This window comes from Phocoena phocoena, chromosome 16, assembly GCF_963924675.1.
Source record: "Phocoena phocoena chromosome 16, mPhoPho1.1, whole genome shotgun sequence".
Taxonomy (NCBI): Eukaryota; Metazoa; Chordata; class Mammalia; order Artiodactyla; family Phocoenidae; genus Phocoena; species Phocoena phocoena.
The window spans coordinates 9,632,800-9,648,921 of NC_089234.1; the positions used below are offsets into that span (position 1 = coordinate 9,632,800).

At 37.9% G+C, this 16,122-nt stretch overlaps 1 protein-coding gene across 3 annotated transcripts in view; it reads left to right on the forward strand.

Moving 5' to 3' along the window:
- The window catches only part of ATE1 (arginyltransferase 1), a 152,320-nt gene that overhangs the window by 8,566 nt on the left and 127,632 nt on the right, over window positions 1–16,122 (forward strand). For 2 of the 3 annotated variants that reach the window (XM_065894303.1, XM_065894302.1), the window contains exons 5-7: window positions 1,320–1,574; window positions 6,659–6,888; window positions 9,824–9,952. In XM_065894303.1, coding sequence (XP_065750375.1) covers window positions 1,320–1,574; window positions 6,659–6,888; window positions 9,824–9,952 — 614 coding nt within the window. Of the gene's footprint in view, window positions 1–1,319; window positions 1,575–6,658; window positions 6,889–8,778; window positions 8,908–9,823; window positions 9,953–16,122 lie in introns of all 3 variants that reach the window. The other variant, XM_065894301.1, reaches the window with a different exon arrangement.

A 16,122-nucleotide genomic window follows, 5' to 3' on the forward strand; every position in this document is an offset into this window, starting at 1 on the left:
CGCCACCAGGGAAGCCCTGAGTAAGGTTTTTAGTAAATTATATTGCCTGAAGTTGTCTCTTATTTTCAGATGAATTCTGAATTGTGAGTGGATTTCCTAAAAGATCATTAGTAACATTTAATTAACTTGGGTTACAGATACTTCGCTTTTTCAGTGTTTTTGCTGCCTTGTTTTTTTTTAATGTTTTCCTATAGGCACTACCTAATACATGACCATAAGAATTGGGAATGCCACCCATTCTTAGAGCTCTTTCTCACTTCTGCCATAGGAAATGCCTAACTCTGGGAGCCTCCCAGCCCTGTCTTAGCTTGTTAATTCATTCCCCAGGTATGTTTTGAATGCCTGCGATGTTCTAGTCCCTCTTTTAAGCACTGGAGATACAGTGGCCAGCAAAACAGGTTTGTTCTTTGCCCTCGTGCACTGTGCTTAACAGAGCAGAATTCAGGACAACTTGGAGCAGACTTGGCAGCAAAGAGGCCAGAAGGCTCTGGGTCATACTGGAAACATCAGAATTCTGGTGTAACTCTGTTTAGTGTTGTCAGTAATATAACCTTAAAGGTTAAACAGATTTTCGTGGTTAGTCATTATGCAGTTTTTTTCAGCAGCCAGGAATCATGTTCTCAGTTTCAAAAATTAATACTTAGATAAGTTTTGAGGATGCTGTCCATTAGTAAATTGAGGATTGCCTGTTTTTTTATGTAGCTTTTACATTTGGTTTTTTATTTGACATGTTGTAGGCTTCTGAATTATTTATGTCTGCACTCAGTTCATAGGAGTGATGTACTCATTAGGGTAAGAGACTAAACAGCTGTAACAAAGAGACACCAAAATGCAGTGACTAAAAAATGATAGAAGTCTGTTTCTTTCCTCACATAACAGTCCAGTGTGGGTGTTCCAGGTCGGCCTGCAGCCCTGCTCCCCCCTCCCCACCCCCCACCCCCGCCATTCTGGGATTCTCTTCAACATGTGATTTTCAAGGTTGCTCTGGTTTTTACTAATCGAGCCAGTGGGGAGGGGAAAGGGTGGAAGTTCAGGGTTACAAATTTCCTTTAAAACAAGTGAGGCAAAATTGAACATGTCAGTTTGGTTCTGTTCCATTGGCGAGAGCTTGATTACACCTTGTGAAGGGACTGGCACGCTCCCTTGCCGGGGTGCCACAGTCTTAACCGCAGCCCTGACCCTGGAAGATGGGAGAATGGATCTGGTGGACACGCAGTCGTCTCTGCCACATTGGATAAAAGGGGGCTTTTTTTCCCTGTGTGTATTTTAATTGTGTCAAATGGCCTGGCTGATGGACTTTGACCTGTTTTGATTTATAGATGAGCCCATGGAGCCCACCATGGAGGATGCCGTTGCCAGTGACTTTGCATTAATAAATAAATTGGATATACAGTGTGACCTTAAAACGCTCAGTGATGACCTCAAAGAGAGCTTAAAGAGTGAAGAGAAGAAGAAAGGAAAGAGCTCAGAGAGGGAAGAATCTAATGAATTAATCCAGTCACAAGATATGGAAGAGAAATTGGACTCTGGTGAACCGTCACAGTCAGTAAAAGTGCATACAGCTCCTCAGCCAGGTATTGAAAGTGTGTTATCAGGACATATTAAAGTCGTATTAAATAATTTTCTTTGTGCTTGAGACATTGTAATCCCTGGGTGCTCTCATGAGCTAAAAAAGTGAATTACTCATGAAATCTGTGAAATAGATCCCTGTTTTATATACCTTATTATTACCTGGATTTAGGTGAACAAATTGTTTAAAAAACCTGAAATAATAGCCTTATTATCCCCTAACACAGACATTTTAAAAGAGTTCCATTTCTTTTTACTACCTTAAGGCATTAGCAGTTTGAGAATAAAATTTTTGTCCGTGAGAGGGTATGGTGCTAAACATTTTTATTTTTAGTGTTAAATGAGACAAAGTAAGTTTTAGATATTATGTTCGAAATACAGACATTGTGAAATTCTTCACTTTATCATTAGATTTCTTTATGCAATCAAAATTAATTTTAGTTTGAAAACTTTCAGATTAAAAAGAAAAATTTCCAGGGAGTTCCTTGGTGGGCCTAGTGGTTAGGATTCCACGCTTTCATTGCCGTGACCCAGGTTCAGTCCCTGGTTGGGGAACTGAGATTCTGCAAGCTGCTCAGCCAAAAAAAAAAAAAAAAAAATTTCCACATGTTGATATTTAATCTCACCTTTAGTAAGGTGAGACTTCTTTCTGTATTATCACTTATAAAAGAACTGGCTTAGAAAATTTATCCAGCATTAAATGGATTTATTATATATGTGTGCACGTATGTATGACTCAAAATTATTTCATTAAATGTAAATTTGCATAGTTACTCTTCAATTCTTGAGTTTGTTCTTATATTTATTTATACAAAATAATCCAAGGGAGAGATTTTTTAATATTATTTTAGTTTTTTGTTTAAATTATAAGTTACATGTGTTAAAGCACAGAAAACTTTGTGTTTTTACTGAATAGTTTTTTTTTTTGGTGGTATGCGGGCCTCTCACTGTTGTGGCCTCTCCCGTTGCGGAGCACAGGCTCCGGACGTGCAGGCTCAGCGGCCATGGCTCACGGGCCCAGCCGCTCCGCGGCATGTGGGATCTTCCCGGACCGGGGCACGAACCCGTGTCCCCTGCATCGGCAGGCGGACTCTCAACCACTGCGCCACCAGGGAAGCCTGCCCTTTTTTTTTTAATCTAAAATTCTCATGGCATTTAAATTGTTTGTCCGAGATTTCATCCTAATTGATAAGAATAGTCCAGTAAAATATTTTGAATGGTTTAGATCGTTTCTTTCAACTCTTACTCTCTTGGGCATTAGGGTCGGTCAGTTTGTTTACCATTTTTATTTTTTATTATAAAAATTACTTATAGTTTATAAAATTTGAAAAACCTTCATTTTGGAGAATTTCAGAGACAAATGTAGCCTGAATATTGTAATGAATTTCCAGGTACCCTTCCCTCATTTGAAACAATTACTGACTCATGATGTCCACTCTTTTTTTTTCTTCTAGTTTTATTGAGTTATAATTGACATACGGCACTGTATAAGTTTAAGGTGTACGGCATAATGATCTGACTTACATCGTGAAGTGATTCTCACAATAAGTTTAGTGAATATCCATCATCTCAGATGGGTACAAAATTAAAGAAATAGAAAAAAATTTTTTTCTTGCGAAGAGAACTCAGGATTTACTCTCTGAACAGCTTTCATCTGTAACATACGGCCGTGTTCATTATATTTATCGTGTTGTACATTACATCTCAAGTAGTGATATTTATCTTACAGCTGGAAATTTATTCTTGTTGACTTGCCTTCATCCAGTCTCCCCCTTGACCACAAATCTGATCTCTTTTTCTATGAGCTTGTTTGTTTGTTTGTTTGTTTGTTTTTGAAATGATTGGCCATTCTTACTCTTCCAGTATTGTATTGAAGCAAATTCCAGACATTATATCACGCGGTATTTCAGAATGCATCTCTAAAAACTAAGTACTTTAAAAAACATTCACAATACCGTTATTGCACCTAAGTAAAATTCCTTAATGTTGCTGAATATCCATTATTTAAATTTCTAAGTTTTTTTTCAGTCTTTCTTTTTTTTAACTTTTATTTTATTTATTTATTTTTGGCTGCGTTGGGTCTTTGTTGCTGTGTGGGCTTTCTCTAGTTGTGGAGAGCGGGGGCTACTCTTTGTTGCGGTGCGTGGGCATCTCATCGCTGTGGTTTCTCTTGTTGCGGAGCACGGGCTCTAGGCGCACAGGCTTCAGTAGTTGTGGCTCGCGGGCTCTAGAGCACAGGCTCAGTAGTTGTGGCACATGGGCTTAGTTGCTCTGCGGCATGTGGGATCTTCCCGGACCAGGGATCGAACCCGTGTCCCCTGCATTGGCAGGCGGATTCTTAACCATTGCGCCACCAGGGAAGTCCCAGGTGTACTGATTTTATACGGATGATCTGTTTTCATTCTGCTGAAGCAATTTATTGATTTGGGGAAATCTGTATCCCGTAAATAAACTGAAATCCTAATTTGCTGCCCATTGCAGTGTGACAGTACATAAATACAGTGTGAAACAATCACGGTAAGGATTGCTTAGTCCAGTGAATTCATTACTGTAAAGATGACATAGGTGGTCTTTCATTAAAATACTGAAAAGTTGTTTCTCAGTTCACTCTAGATAGTTTTATAATTTGTTCATAATTTTAAAACTTTGGTAGGAATGTAATTTTGAGTAACTGTTAGGAAATGCAGGTATTTTTCCTTATTACTATTTACGGGATGTTGATAGGTGAAATAAAACATTGTTTTAGGTATTGCTGATACATATAATAGCTAATAAAAATAGATGACCCTTTTTTTTAATTGGAGTGTAATTGCTTTACAATGTTGTGTTTTTGCTGTGCGATGAAGTGAATCAGCTATATGTATACCTACAGCGCCTTCCCTCTTGGACATCCCTCCCCCTCCACCCCCCATTCCACCCATCTAGGTTGTCACAGAGCACCGAGCTGAGCTTCCTGTGCTTTATAGCATGTTCCCGCTAGCTATTTTACGCATGGTAGTGTATATATGTCAATCCTAATCTCCCAATTCGTCCCACCCTCCCCTTCCCCCCGCCGTGTCCACATGTCTGTTCTCTACGTCTGTGTCTCTATTCCTGCCCTGCAAATAGGTTCATCTGTACCAAAGACTAGATGACCCTTAATTGAACAGTGGCTAGTTTTATGAGCTGCCCATGCATTAACACATTTAATCCTTAGGAACTCCACCGTTAGGACTGGTTATTATCTTTCTTGTACAGGCGAAGAAACTTGCCCAAGGTCATCTAGCCAGGTGTGACAGAGCTCACCTCAGGTAGCCCGTGTCAGCGTGTGTGCTCTTGACCAACAGGCTGTTGTGCCTCTCAGGACAAATTTGAGAAAAGACGCGTTCCCTGGCCAAAGAAAATTAATTCTCTAAGGCAACAACAGAGTGATGGCTAATTATGGAATTAGTTTTTTGTTACTGGTTTATTAGACTCATTCAGAGTTTTTTTTTTAATAGGTAAATTTTGTTTTTACTTGGAAAACATGTAGTGAAGTTGTATTATAATATGGTCTCACTATCACTGTTTTCTCATCAAATTAGTTGCTTTTGACCAGGTCTTGGTCTCTGACAAGTCCCTTAACACTCTACGTCTTAATTTTCTTCTCTGTAAAATTGACTTTTATATGATTTGTGAATACTGTTTCAGGATCCTGAATTTTTAAAAAAGCGTTTTTCTTTGTTTAATTAGTGGCTTTTAAAAAAATTACAAAGTTATGTTTAGTGTTAGAAAAATTGGAGAAAAGAGAACACTACAAAAAAAAAAAAGGAGGAGGAAAGTCCTTTTTTTAAATTTCTAAACCCAAGTAAGATGACTGTTAACATGGTGATATATTTCTTTCCAGGTTTCTTCCTAAATATTTTAATTATATATATTTATACATAATTTTTTTTTAATAAATTTATTTTATTTATTTACTTTTGGCTGCTTTGGTTCTCTCTTGCTGTGCGTGGCTTTCTCTAGTTGCGGTGAGTGGGGGCTACTCTTCGTTGCGGTGCGCGGGCTTCTCATTGTGGTGGCTTCTCTTGTTGCAGGGCACGGGCTCTAGGCACGTGGGCTTCAGTAGTTGTGGCTTGTGGGCTCTAGAGCACAGGCTCAGTAGTTGTGGCGCACGGACTTAGTTGCTCCGCGGCATGTGGGACCTTCCCAGGCCAGAGCTGGAACCCGTGTCCCTTGCATTGGCAGGTGGATTCTTAACCACTGTGCCACCAGGGAAGCCCATGTTTTAACATTGAATAATGACAAATCCCCTAAAATTTCTACAGCATTTAAAATGGCTGTTTGATATTCTGTTGCTTATTTTTAAAATTGTGTAATTCTATAATTGAGCATTTAGATTACTTTGAGGTTTTCATTTGTGTTCATTATTTGCCTCTATCTCTTATGATTTTCTTGGGATAGATTCCTTGAAAACAACTTCCTAGATTAAAGGGTACTCACTAAAATTTGTGGTTTATAATAGTAAAAATTGTTATATTTTAAAGGATTATCAGTTTGATATTTGCTCTTTTAATTAAAACAAAACTCAAATTGGAGCAAAACTAATGAGACCCCCCTCCTCAGTTAGATAGAGAAGGACACAAATATCTTGAACTAAGCAAGGATATTTTTTCATTAAAAAAAACCTGCCGGAGTATGTTCTGGGATCAGTCCTCATTTACACCTGGTTCCTAAGCATTTATCTCTGTCACCAGTGATAAATGCTTAGGTTTCAGAGAAATGTCCCTCAGAAATGGGCTGGAGACAGCAGTGTCGTGAAGCAGAAGGGATTTGATTATGTTCCTTTTACAAAGGCAGAGAAGTGGATGAATATGTAAAAGAAAATGTTTCAACAATAAGAGCTGCCTGAAAAGTTTCTGTTACTATTTACTTTCTCTGGCAGTTCTTCTTCGAAGGTAGAATTTAAAGATCAACTTAGGGGTCTACACCATGAGCCTCTGAAACGTCTACCCGAAGCTCACCTAACAGTTGGAACTCTTTGTACTGATTTTGTGGAACCTTTGAGACCTTTAAAAAATATTTCTAGAGCCAAAAGTGATTGGTCTAATATTTTGAAATTCTTTTTTAGGCAAAGGGGCAGATTTGAGTAAGCCTCCATGTCGAAAAGCAAAGGAAATCCGGAAAGAGAGGAAAAGGTTAAAACTCACGCAGCAGAACCCAGGTGGAGAACTGGAGGGTTTCCAGGTTCGGTGTCAGCCACCGTCTTTGTTCCCACCAAAGGCTAAATCCAACCAGCCCAAGTCACTTGAAGATTTAATTTTTGAATCTTTACCAGAGAGTGCGTCACACAAGTTTGAGGTACTTTGGAAGGTGTTTTTTGTTTGTTTGTTAGCTACTTTGTTTTTTTTCACTTGAGATCATACAGTTGATGTTTTGCTGTTTATATAATGGGAAATTAAAGTGAATTGGGATGGAGTGGCATTTATATTTACTAAGTTAATTGGTACTTTAGAAAAACCTTTTTGTTTTTCTTTAGGATTTAAAAAGTAGGGAATTGGCTACTAAAGTAGTGAAAATTCTAGTTTTAGTGTGCTGTTATTTGAGGTACTCTGGCTTTTTGTATATCTTGATTGAAATTTAGTAGAGTGAAAAATAAAAGAAACTGTTTTAAAATTTCATTTTTGGCAGCTTTGGTTTAGGTAGTGAAAGAGAATAGATCACAGTAGGCAAATCACTGTTTCATCCATTCTCATTTTCTGATCTTGATCAAGGCAGCAAATGGTATTACATATGCAAGCCAGCAGTTAGGAATTAACTAAACAGTCCTAAATGTACTACTATAATCATCTCATTAATTCCCCCCAAACCAATTTAGACATAGTGTGAGTATGCCTAGTCTTAAGAGTGTTCCTCTTATTTTTCCCAAATAGATTTATATTCCAGGTGAAGTCTAGATTTTTCAGTATTAGTTTGGTATATTTATAAAATTTTTTTCTAAAACATTAGCCATAATGATTTTATTATATTCTCCTACCTGATTAATAACTGGTCAGCCTTTGAATTTACAGCTTAATATAATCTAAGAGCATCACTTATCACTGAAAAACCTGATATTAAACATTTACTTTGATGCAGTTTAAATCTTAGGGCAATATATATTATCAGATATAAATGTTAACAACTTTGACTATTATAATTCCTTGGCTACTCTGTTTTGGTATTGACTTTCTCCTACCCAAATTGTAAGGAGAATGGAACACACTACTGAATACTTAAAATAGTTTATCAAGAGGTTTTTATCTTTTGATCAAATAATAATGTATTCAGGGCACCAGGCACACCTAATATAACAGTTCTTCAGTAGGCACCTTTTACTTTTTTAATGTAATGATATCCAGGATGGATAGATTTTTGTTATCCCCTGGGTGTCACTCTTTCATGAGAGCAACTACTTCTCGTGGCACAAGAAGTTTCCAGTTGGAAACAAGAAGTTTCCAATTACGCCTTTCTATTGTATTACATTTGATTTCGTGTTTTACTCTTCTATTTTGCTAACATATTTTAACTGGTTAGTAAATAACGTTCAAATAAATGTTAGCCATTACTATGTACAGTTACTGCTTTTAATGCATCCTCATTTTAGATATGAGGAAACTAAGGTGCAGAGAAGTTAATTTATTTACGTGACTAAAATGGTGACTTTAAGATTTGAGTAAAGGGAATCTGACCTTAGAGTCTTCATTTTAAACTATGCCATGAAATAGGAACACGTTTTGAGGGTTGTCTTTTACACTTACAGAAGACAGTTGTAAGTTTAGAGTTAATGATGCATGAAAGAGTGTCCAAAAAATATATTCACATTTTCAATCTTTTGGATTGTTTTACTGAAGGTGAGTTGTGTACAGCTAATATTAAAGAGTATTTATTTGTGTCTGTGTCTTGAGTGCCAGAAGTATTCTACTGTTTTACAGTAGAGGCAGTCTTACATAATTCAGTCAGTCTGAGAGCTTAGTCTTAGAATTTGGACAGGATCCTCTGCCTTCTTAGTGAGTCTATAATTTGGAGAAATAACTTTTTTCTTTATTCACTAACTGGTTGATTTTTAATGTTAAAATATTACCGTTATATGTTCATGCTTTAATATTTATATTGGAACTTCGGGGCTTTTTTGGGTGGGAATAACTTAATGCATAGTCCATGGAATAAATAAATGAATTAATGAACATTGTTTTTTAACTCCTTCTGAAGGTGAGGGTGGTGAGATCATCTCCACCAAGTTCTCAGTTCAAAGCCACATTTCAGGAGTCTTACCAGGTCTATAAACGCTACCAGATGGTTGTTCACAAGGACCCACCTGATAAACCAACTGTGAGCCAGGTCAGCAGGCCAAGTGTAATTTTTCTGTGCAAACGCAACTTTCCCCTCTATTTGATATCACTGTGTGAATTCTTGGTTTATTTGTGGTACATTTAATTTATATTCAATTTGCAGTGTATCTGCAAAGAGATAGGACCATGGAATACTGGACATTCTGAAAGTGCAGATTTTACCTGATGCCATGTTAAGAGCCTTCCATGTATAATTTCAGAATGGAAAGTAAAATGAAGTATCTCTATTTAAAGTCACTGTGTTTAGATGCATTTATTTAAGAGTTAGTGAAAAGGCGATCTCTAAGTTAAAATATTTATGAGAAAAAAGTCAAAAAAACACCAGCTATGGTAGGCATACTTTGTACAACGCAGTTAATATGCTTTATCTCCATTTAAAAGTCATGTGTAGAAAAAGATCATAACAAATAAATTACTCTTCGTTCATGTACTACCCGTACACAACTGAGTGGGACTAGAAAAGTAAGATAGTAGAATGTTTTAATTGAAGTCCTCATATACTTATAATTTTACAAATCAAATTACCCGAGAAAAATCTGGAAGGGGAAAAAGTTTAAAGCCCTTAATATAAGTAGAGGTGACACAGGTAGTGGCAATTAACATGAGGAGCAATAGTGACTCTGCTGTATGCAGAGAACCACAACAGGTAGATAGAGAAAAAAAAAAACAAAAAGAAATTGTCCCGGCCCTTGTGAGTTTAAATTTTTCATGAATATTGGTGCACAGTTCGTGCTTCACGCTCCGTGCTAGTCAACCTGTCCCTAGGTTTATTCGTTTTATAGAAATTCCAGCGCTGAGCTTTGGAAGTGGATTTGCGGAGATCTTACTCTAGCCTCACCTTCAGAAGCATATCATCAGGCAGAGGTGTTTCAGTAGCGTTTGCTTGTATCTTCCTTGCTCTGAAGGTGAGGCTAGTACCTGTCTCCTTTGAGGACCCCGAGTTCAAGTCGTCCTTCAGCCAGTCATTTTCTTTATATGTCAAGTATCAAATGGCCATACACCAGGACCCGCCTGATGAATGTGGGAAGACCGAGGTACCTTTTGCTAAATGTTTTTTTCCTATGTTGATGAGGTTGTCTATGAAGAAGCATAATATCAATATATAACCTTCTTATTCCATTTTCTTATCTGTTAAGTAGAGTTGATGATCCTTACATTGTGTACTACTGAACTTTTGTGAAAACAAGTTATACATATGATCATTTTAAATCCCTTAGAAAAAAGGATATGTTTTAACTCAGTGTTCTCTCCAGGAACCTGAGTGTATTGTGTTTACACATCAGTCATTGGGCTAAGACAGCAGACGTCACTGAGTGCTCTTTGTGCCAGACTGTGCCACAGCACACAGGGAGGAGTCTCTGTCTTCAAGGAATTGATGATCAAACGGGAAAGACGGACCAATAAACAAATATATCTTAAGAAGAAGCATGTGGGGAAAAGCTGAATGTGTTGAGGTTACATAGAGCATCATTTAACATGCATTTATCGAGGGCCTGTATTTTCCAGCTGGAGATATTTAGATGAATAAGAGATTGCATACTTTCCACAGTCGGACAGTGATGTTTTGGAAGAAAGATGACAACAGATGCAGAAGGATTGAAGTTTTGATTTTTTGTTTTTTTTTTTTTAATGACATAGGATGTGTTAGCTTAAAAGAGATGATTAATAAGGCAGGAGTTAATGCTGCATGTTCCCTGGGAGAATGCTGACTTCTGGGTCTCGCAGAGCCTTTCTTGGTGAAGTGTGGTCTGCAGACCCACAGCATCAGCGCAGCGTCACCAGGAATGCAGACTCTCATGTCTCCCCTCAGACCTACTGAATCACAGTCTGCGTTTTGAACTAGGTCTCCAGGTGATACGTGTGCACATTCCGATTGGAGAAGTGCTTCCATAAGTTCCCCGTTGAGACCTATAGCTGTGGGTGGTAGCATTTACAGATAAGGATTCTGAAAGGTGCAAGAAGTTCCCTTTGATATTCCCAGGAGGTCTTAATTCCTTTCTGAGCGTTATTCTTTCCTACTACCCTTGAGATTCTGGCTTTGTGCCTGCCTGCTTACCAGGTATAGATAGTTGGGCCAAAACACCCTGACATGTTTGATGTGTTCCCGTGAACCCCCTCACCCCCTTTTGGGCTTCAGGCCTCTGGTGGAGACCATTCTTGCAGACCTAGTTCAATGCGAAAGTTCATAGTCGTAACTGGGGAGACAGATGGGTAAGCAGTTCCAGTGCTGTTGGATTAGTAAGGAAAGCCACCTTAGTGGGACTGGAGGTTAGGGAGGTTTTTCTGAAGGAAGTGACATCGGAGCCAAGTCTGAAAAGATGAGTGCCACTTAACATCTGGACAGGCTCTAGGGCAGTGTTCTGTATTTAGGCATAAGGTATGATTGAGGCTTTTTAAAAAAGGCTTAAATTTACATTCACTATCATCGGTAGTACTGAACTCTGGGTACATGATTTGACCTTGTGTTTAAATAGAAATACATAATGGATTTCTTTATTGTAGCCAAATAGTTGTGCTTTAATGATTCATTTTATAGTATCACATGCTTATAGCAAATTCATACAGGTGGGAAAGTTTGTATAAACTATCATAAACTTTCCCAGCAGTATGAATTTGCTGTGTTTAGTACTTTGATTTCATACAAGTGAGTCTATTTGGCTTTGATAAATTCTTTTACTTTATTCATAGCATTTTATTTACCTGACATCTAACTGAATTCATATGGAGTTTTCAGAGACATTTGAAATGATGTTTTTCACATGGGCGAATTTGTTATCTCGCTGAATGTAGTTTCTAAGAAATAACATGAAATAACATTTTGTAAGTCAAGACTCTGTACTGTGCTTTTTTCTTTATATTAGCCTTATTGAGGTGTAATTCACATACCATTATAAGTCACCCATTTAAAGTATATGATTCAGGGGTTTTTAGTATATTCACAGAGTTGTGCAACCATCCTCACTAGCGCCAGAGTATTTTCATCATCCCCAGAAGAAGCCCCATTCCCACAGTGGTCACTCCTTGTTTATTCCCCAGACACCCCAGCTCCAGGCAGCCATATTCCACTTTCTGTCTCTGGATTTCCTTAGTCTACAATCAGTATTGTACAGTTCATACAGTTCATATAAATGAAATTGTACAATGCTGGTCTCTTGTTGACTGGCTTCTTTCTCTTAGCATAATGTTTTCAAGGTTCATCCATGTTGCAGCATGTGTCAGTACTTCATTCCATTTTATGGCTCAATTAATATTTCATTGTATGGCTATACCAAATTTTGTTTCTCTTTTCATCCATTGATGGACTTTTGGGTTGTTTTCATTTTGGGGCTTTTATAGAAAGTTTTGCTATGGACATTTGTGGACAAGTATTTATGTGGACATATGTTTTCATTTCTCTGGGGTATATACCTAGGAGTGGAATTGCTAGGTCATAGGGTAACTCTATGTTTACCTTTTGAGGAAGTGCCAGCCTGTTTTTCAAAGTGCGACACCTTTTTGAATTCCCATCAGAAGTATGCAAGGGTTCCACTTTCTCCACATGCTCAGCCACACTCGTTTATTCCTTTATTTATTTATTTTTTTAATTTTAGCCATCCTAGTTGGTGTGAAGTGGTTATCTCATTGAGGTTTTTTTTGGTCTGCTCTGCGAGGCTTGTGGGATTTTAGTTCCCCGACCAGGGATTGAACCTGGGCCACAGCAGTGAAAGCGCCTAACCCCTGGACCACCAGGGAGTTCCCTCATTGAGGTTTTGATTTGCAGTTCCCTGATGGCTAATGATGTTGAGCATCTTTTCATGTGTTTTTTGGCAATTTGTATATTTTCTTTGAAGAAATGGCTATTCACATTTTTTGCCCATTTATAATTTTTTGCCCATTTTTAAGGGACTAGATAACAAGTCCCTTATCACATATGTGATTAGAAATATTTTTTTCATTCTGTAGATTATATCTCCAGTAGGATTTTTTATTTTACAATCTGTTTTGTCTGATATTGGTATAGCCATTCCGTCTTCTTCTGGTTCCTGTTTGCATGATACTTCTATACCATCCTTTTTATCTTCAATCTCTTTGTGTCTTTGAGTTTCACGTGTGTCTTTTTTAGACACCATATATTTGGATCTTTTTTTTTTTTTTAATTTGGAGGGAGAACAGTCTCTCCCACTTAGTTGAAGTGTTTAATCCGTCCATATTTAATGTTGTTATTGATAGAGTTGGATTTATGTCTTCATTTCACTTTTTTTTCTATGTTTCATATCTTTGTTCTTTTATTTCTTTACTACTTCCTTTTGCATTAAATGAGTATTTTCTAGGGTAACATTTCAATTCCTTTAATGATTTTTTCACTATATTTTTGAGGTGTAGTAGCTGCTCTAGGGCTTACCATATACATCTTGACTCACAGGAGTGACTACAGATTTATACTAACTTGATTCCAGTGAGGTATAAAAATGTTACTCCTGAGCTCTAGTCCCTCCTCCCCCTTTTTGTGCTATTTATAACATATATGTTATAAACTCAATATATGTTATAATTATTACCTTATATGATTTTATGTCTTTTATAAAGCTGAGAAGAGGAATAGGAACAAGTGTTTGTTTATAATTTGTTAAAATTAACCTGACTTTCCATTTCTGGTTCTGTTCATTTGTTCCTGTGGATCTGAGTTACTATCTAATGTAATTTTCTTACTGTAGTTCAGCTTTGTTCCCGTCCACCTTCCTTATGATGCTATTGTCAAACATCTTACTTTCCTGTATGTTATAGTGCCAACAGTACAATTATACACATATTATTTTGTACAATTGCTTTTAAAATCAGTTAAGAGAAGAAAGAATACACACATGTATTTGAGAAGCCTCTGATGTCACGCCCTGGGGCCTCGGCCGTGGACGTTGCACAGTCCCCCTGGGATGACGGTGGTCTTACTAGTGTTCTCTTTGTCGCCTTCCCTGATGCTGTTGAGGTGTTTTAGCTCTGTTGGTTTCACATCCAGCTCTCAGGCTCCACTAACTGCTGACTGTTCGCCGCAGTGTTTTCGGCAGTGCCCCAGGGCATACATTTGTTTTCGGCAGTGCCCCGGGGCGTACATTTGTTTTCGGCAGTGCCCCGGGGCGTACATTTGTTTTCGGCAGTGCCCCGGGGCGTACATTTGTTTTCGGCCGTGCCCCGGGGCGTACATTTGTTTTCGGCAGTGCCCCAGGGCGTAAATTGCTCCACAGTTTGATTTATTGAATTTAGTCCCCTTTGCAGCAGCAGTTTTTGAGGCGCATCTTTGAGGTTTGTTCTGACCCCAGGAGGGCTCTTCACTGTCTCTTTTCCTGTTTCTCTCTGGTAAACCAGCTGGCCTACGGTTTAGCTTGTTGCCCTCATGGAACTGCTAGCCTCCTCTTAGATGCTTCCACCAAAATCTCCATTGTTTTCAAGACTTCCCCTGGGCTTGAACTTCCCTCTGTCCCAGATGTAGTCCTGATTGCTGAGGAGCTCTCTGTTCTGTGGCCTGCCCTCTTGAGCCCCTTTGTGCCGCTGCTCTGGAGCTGCGGGCAGGGACGGTGGCTCATTTCCCTTGGAGTGACACCTCTCCTTCATGAGCAGCGCGCTGGTCAGGAGCTAGGTCCTGCTTCTGGTCTTCTCTGGGTGGATGATTAAGTTTTGGACTCATTAACAGGGAATTTTAAGACCTGTGAGCTGCCCTAGTGATAGTTCTGTGTAGGGAGACGGTCACTGCTGTAGATGAGTCCTTCACCTGCCATGTTTTCATCCTAGAAATTCTTTCTTCACTTGGCAGACTCTTGATCGCAGGTAGAGAGTAAGTGCTCTGTCTGTGGGGCTGGCTGCCTAGACGATCTGACTTGGACATGCTGCTTTGCTTCTCAGGCTCGAAGTGAGGCGTTTTATACTGAAGGGACCTAATTCTTGTCATGGAGTACAAATAGTAGTTTTCCCTTGTACCTGGCTACGGTTTCTACCTGAGGAACCAGCCAGTGTTCCTGTGCTCGGAGGCAGAGAGAAGCCAAAAAAGTCCTCCTTTGAAAAGTTCAAATGATGTCCCGACCTGCTTTATGGGCTCCATGCAGCAGCTCACTGTGTTGTGGTTTTGTCAATATAATGGGCCAAACTAATTTAATTACGTTCAAGAAAATCCATTTTTGCTTTTGTTGTTGCAAACCATTTGAAGTAAAAAACAGTCAACATACTAACTTGTAACCATATCAATGCATAACATCCATTTTTACTCTGTTGGTGACCGTAAAATAAAATCGTTTAAACACCCCAAAAAGTAGGTTATTCTTTGAGAGATTTGATGAGAATATAAATAAATATAGATTGCTTTGATATGCAGAATAGCAAGTCAGTTCTTTTTAGTAACATCTTTAGAAAAACAGCACATAATTGCAGATGGTGAGATGGCATAGGATTTAGTAAATTATTCTATATGTTTCTTTCTATTACTGTTTTCAATCATTCAGGTAGATACCAGATTTTCAGAAAATAGTACTATCTAGATAAAATAAAACAGGAGTAATTTGTCACCTATCTTTTGTATAATACAATATAAAGCCAGCATTTAATAATCTTTGTTTTTCAAAATATCAGTAATTCCATATGATATAAACATGGGATTTTTAGCTGAAATTTTATTGTTATATTTTAGAAAACAGTGTTATCTAATAATGTTTATTAAGTGCCAGTTGATCTGAGCTCTTCTAAACTATTTGAAGAACAGGCTGTAACCATAGCTCCAGTAGTCTCATCACAATTCTGAGGCATTGACTAAATTGTTTAACAAATTTTATTAAGGGCTGTCAAACATAAAGGAAAATTGAGAGAGTAGTATACTGACCACCTGGTACCCATCACCTGGATTCAACAGTGGTTAGTTTTCTGTGTTTGCTTTATCGTGTTTTGTGTGTTGAATCATTTTAACTTAGATTATGCATCATGACATTTTACTCCTAAAGTCTTTAGCGTACGTCTCTGAAAAAATAAGGTGTGCTTCTTCAAAATGCAATGTCATTATCACATGTAAGAAAACTGGTGATTTGTAAATATCATCTAGTATCTGTCTCATTTAAAAAAAATCAGTATCCAATCTAGGTTCGTAGATTACATTTAGCTGTATATTAGTTTATATTTTTCAAATTGTATAACAGCTTCTATCTTGCAACTATTTTTTGTGATATTGACTTGTTTTTTCAACTTTTTA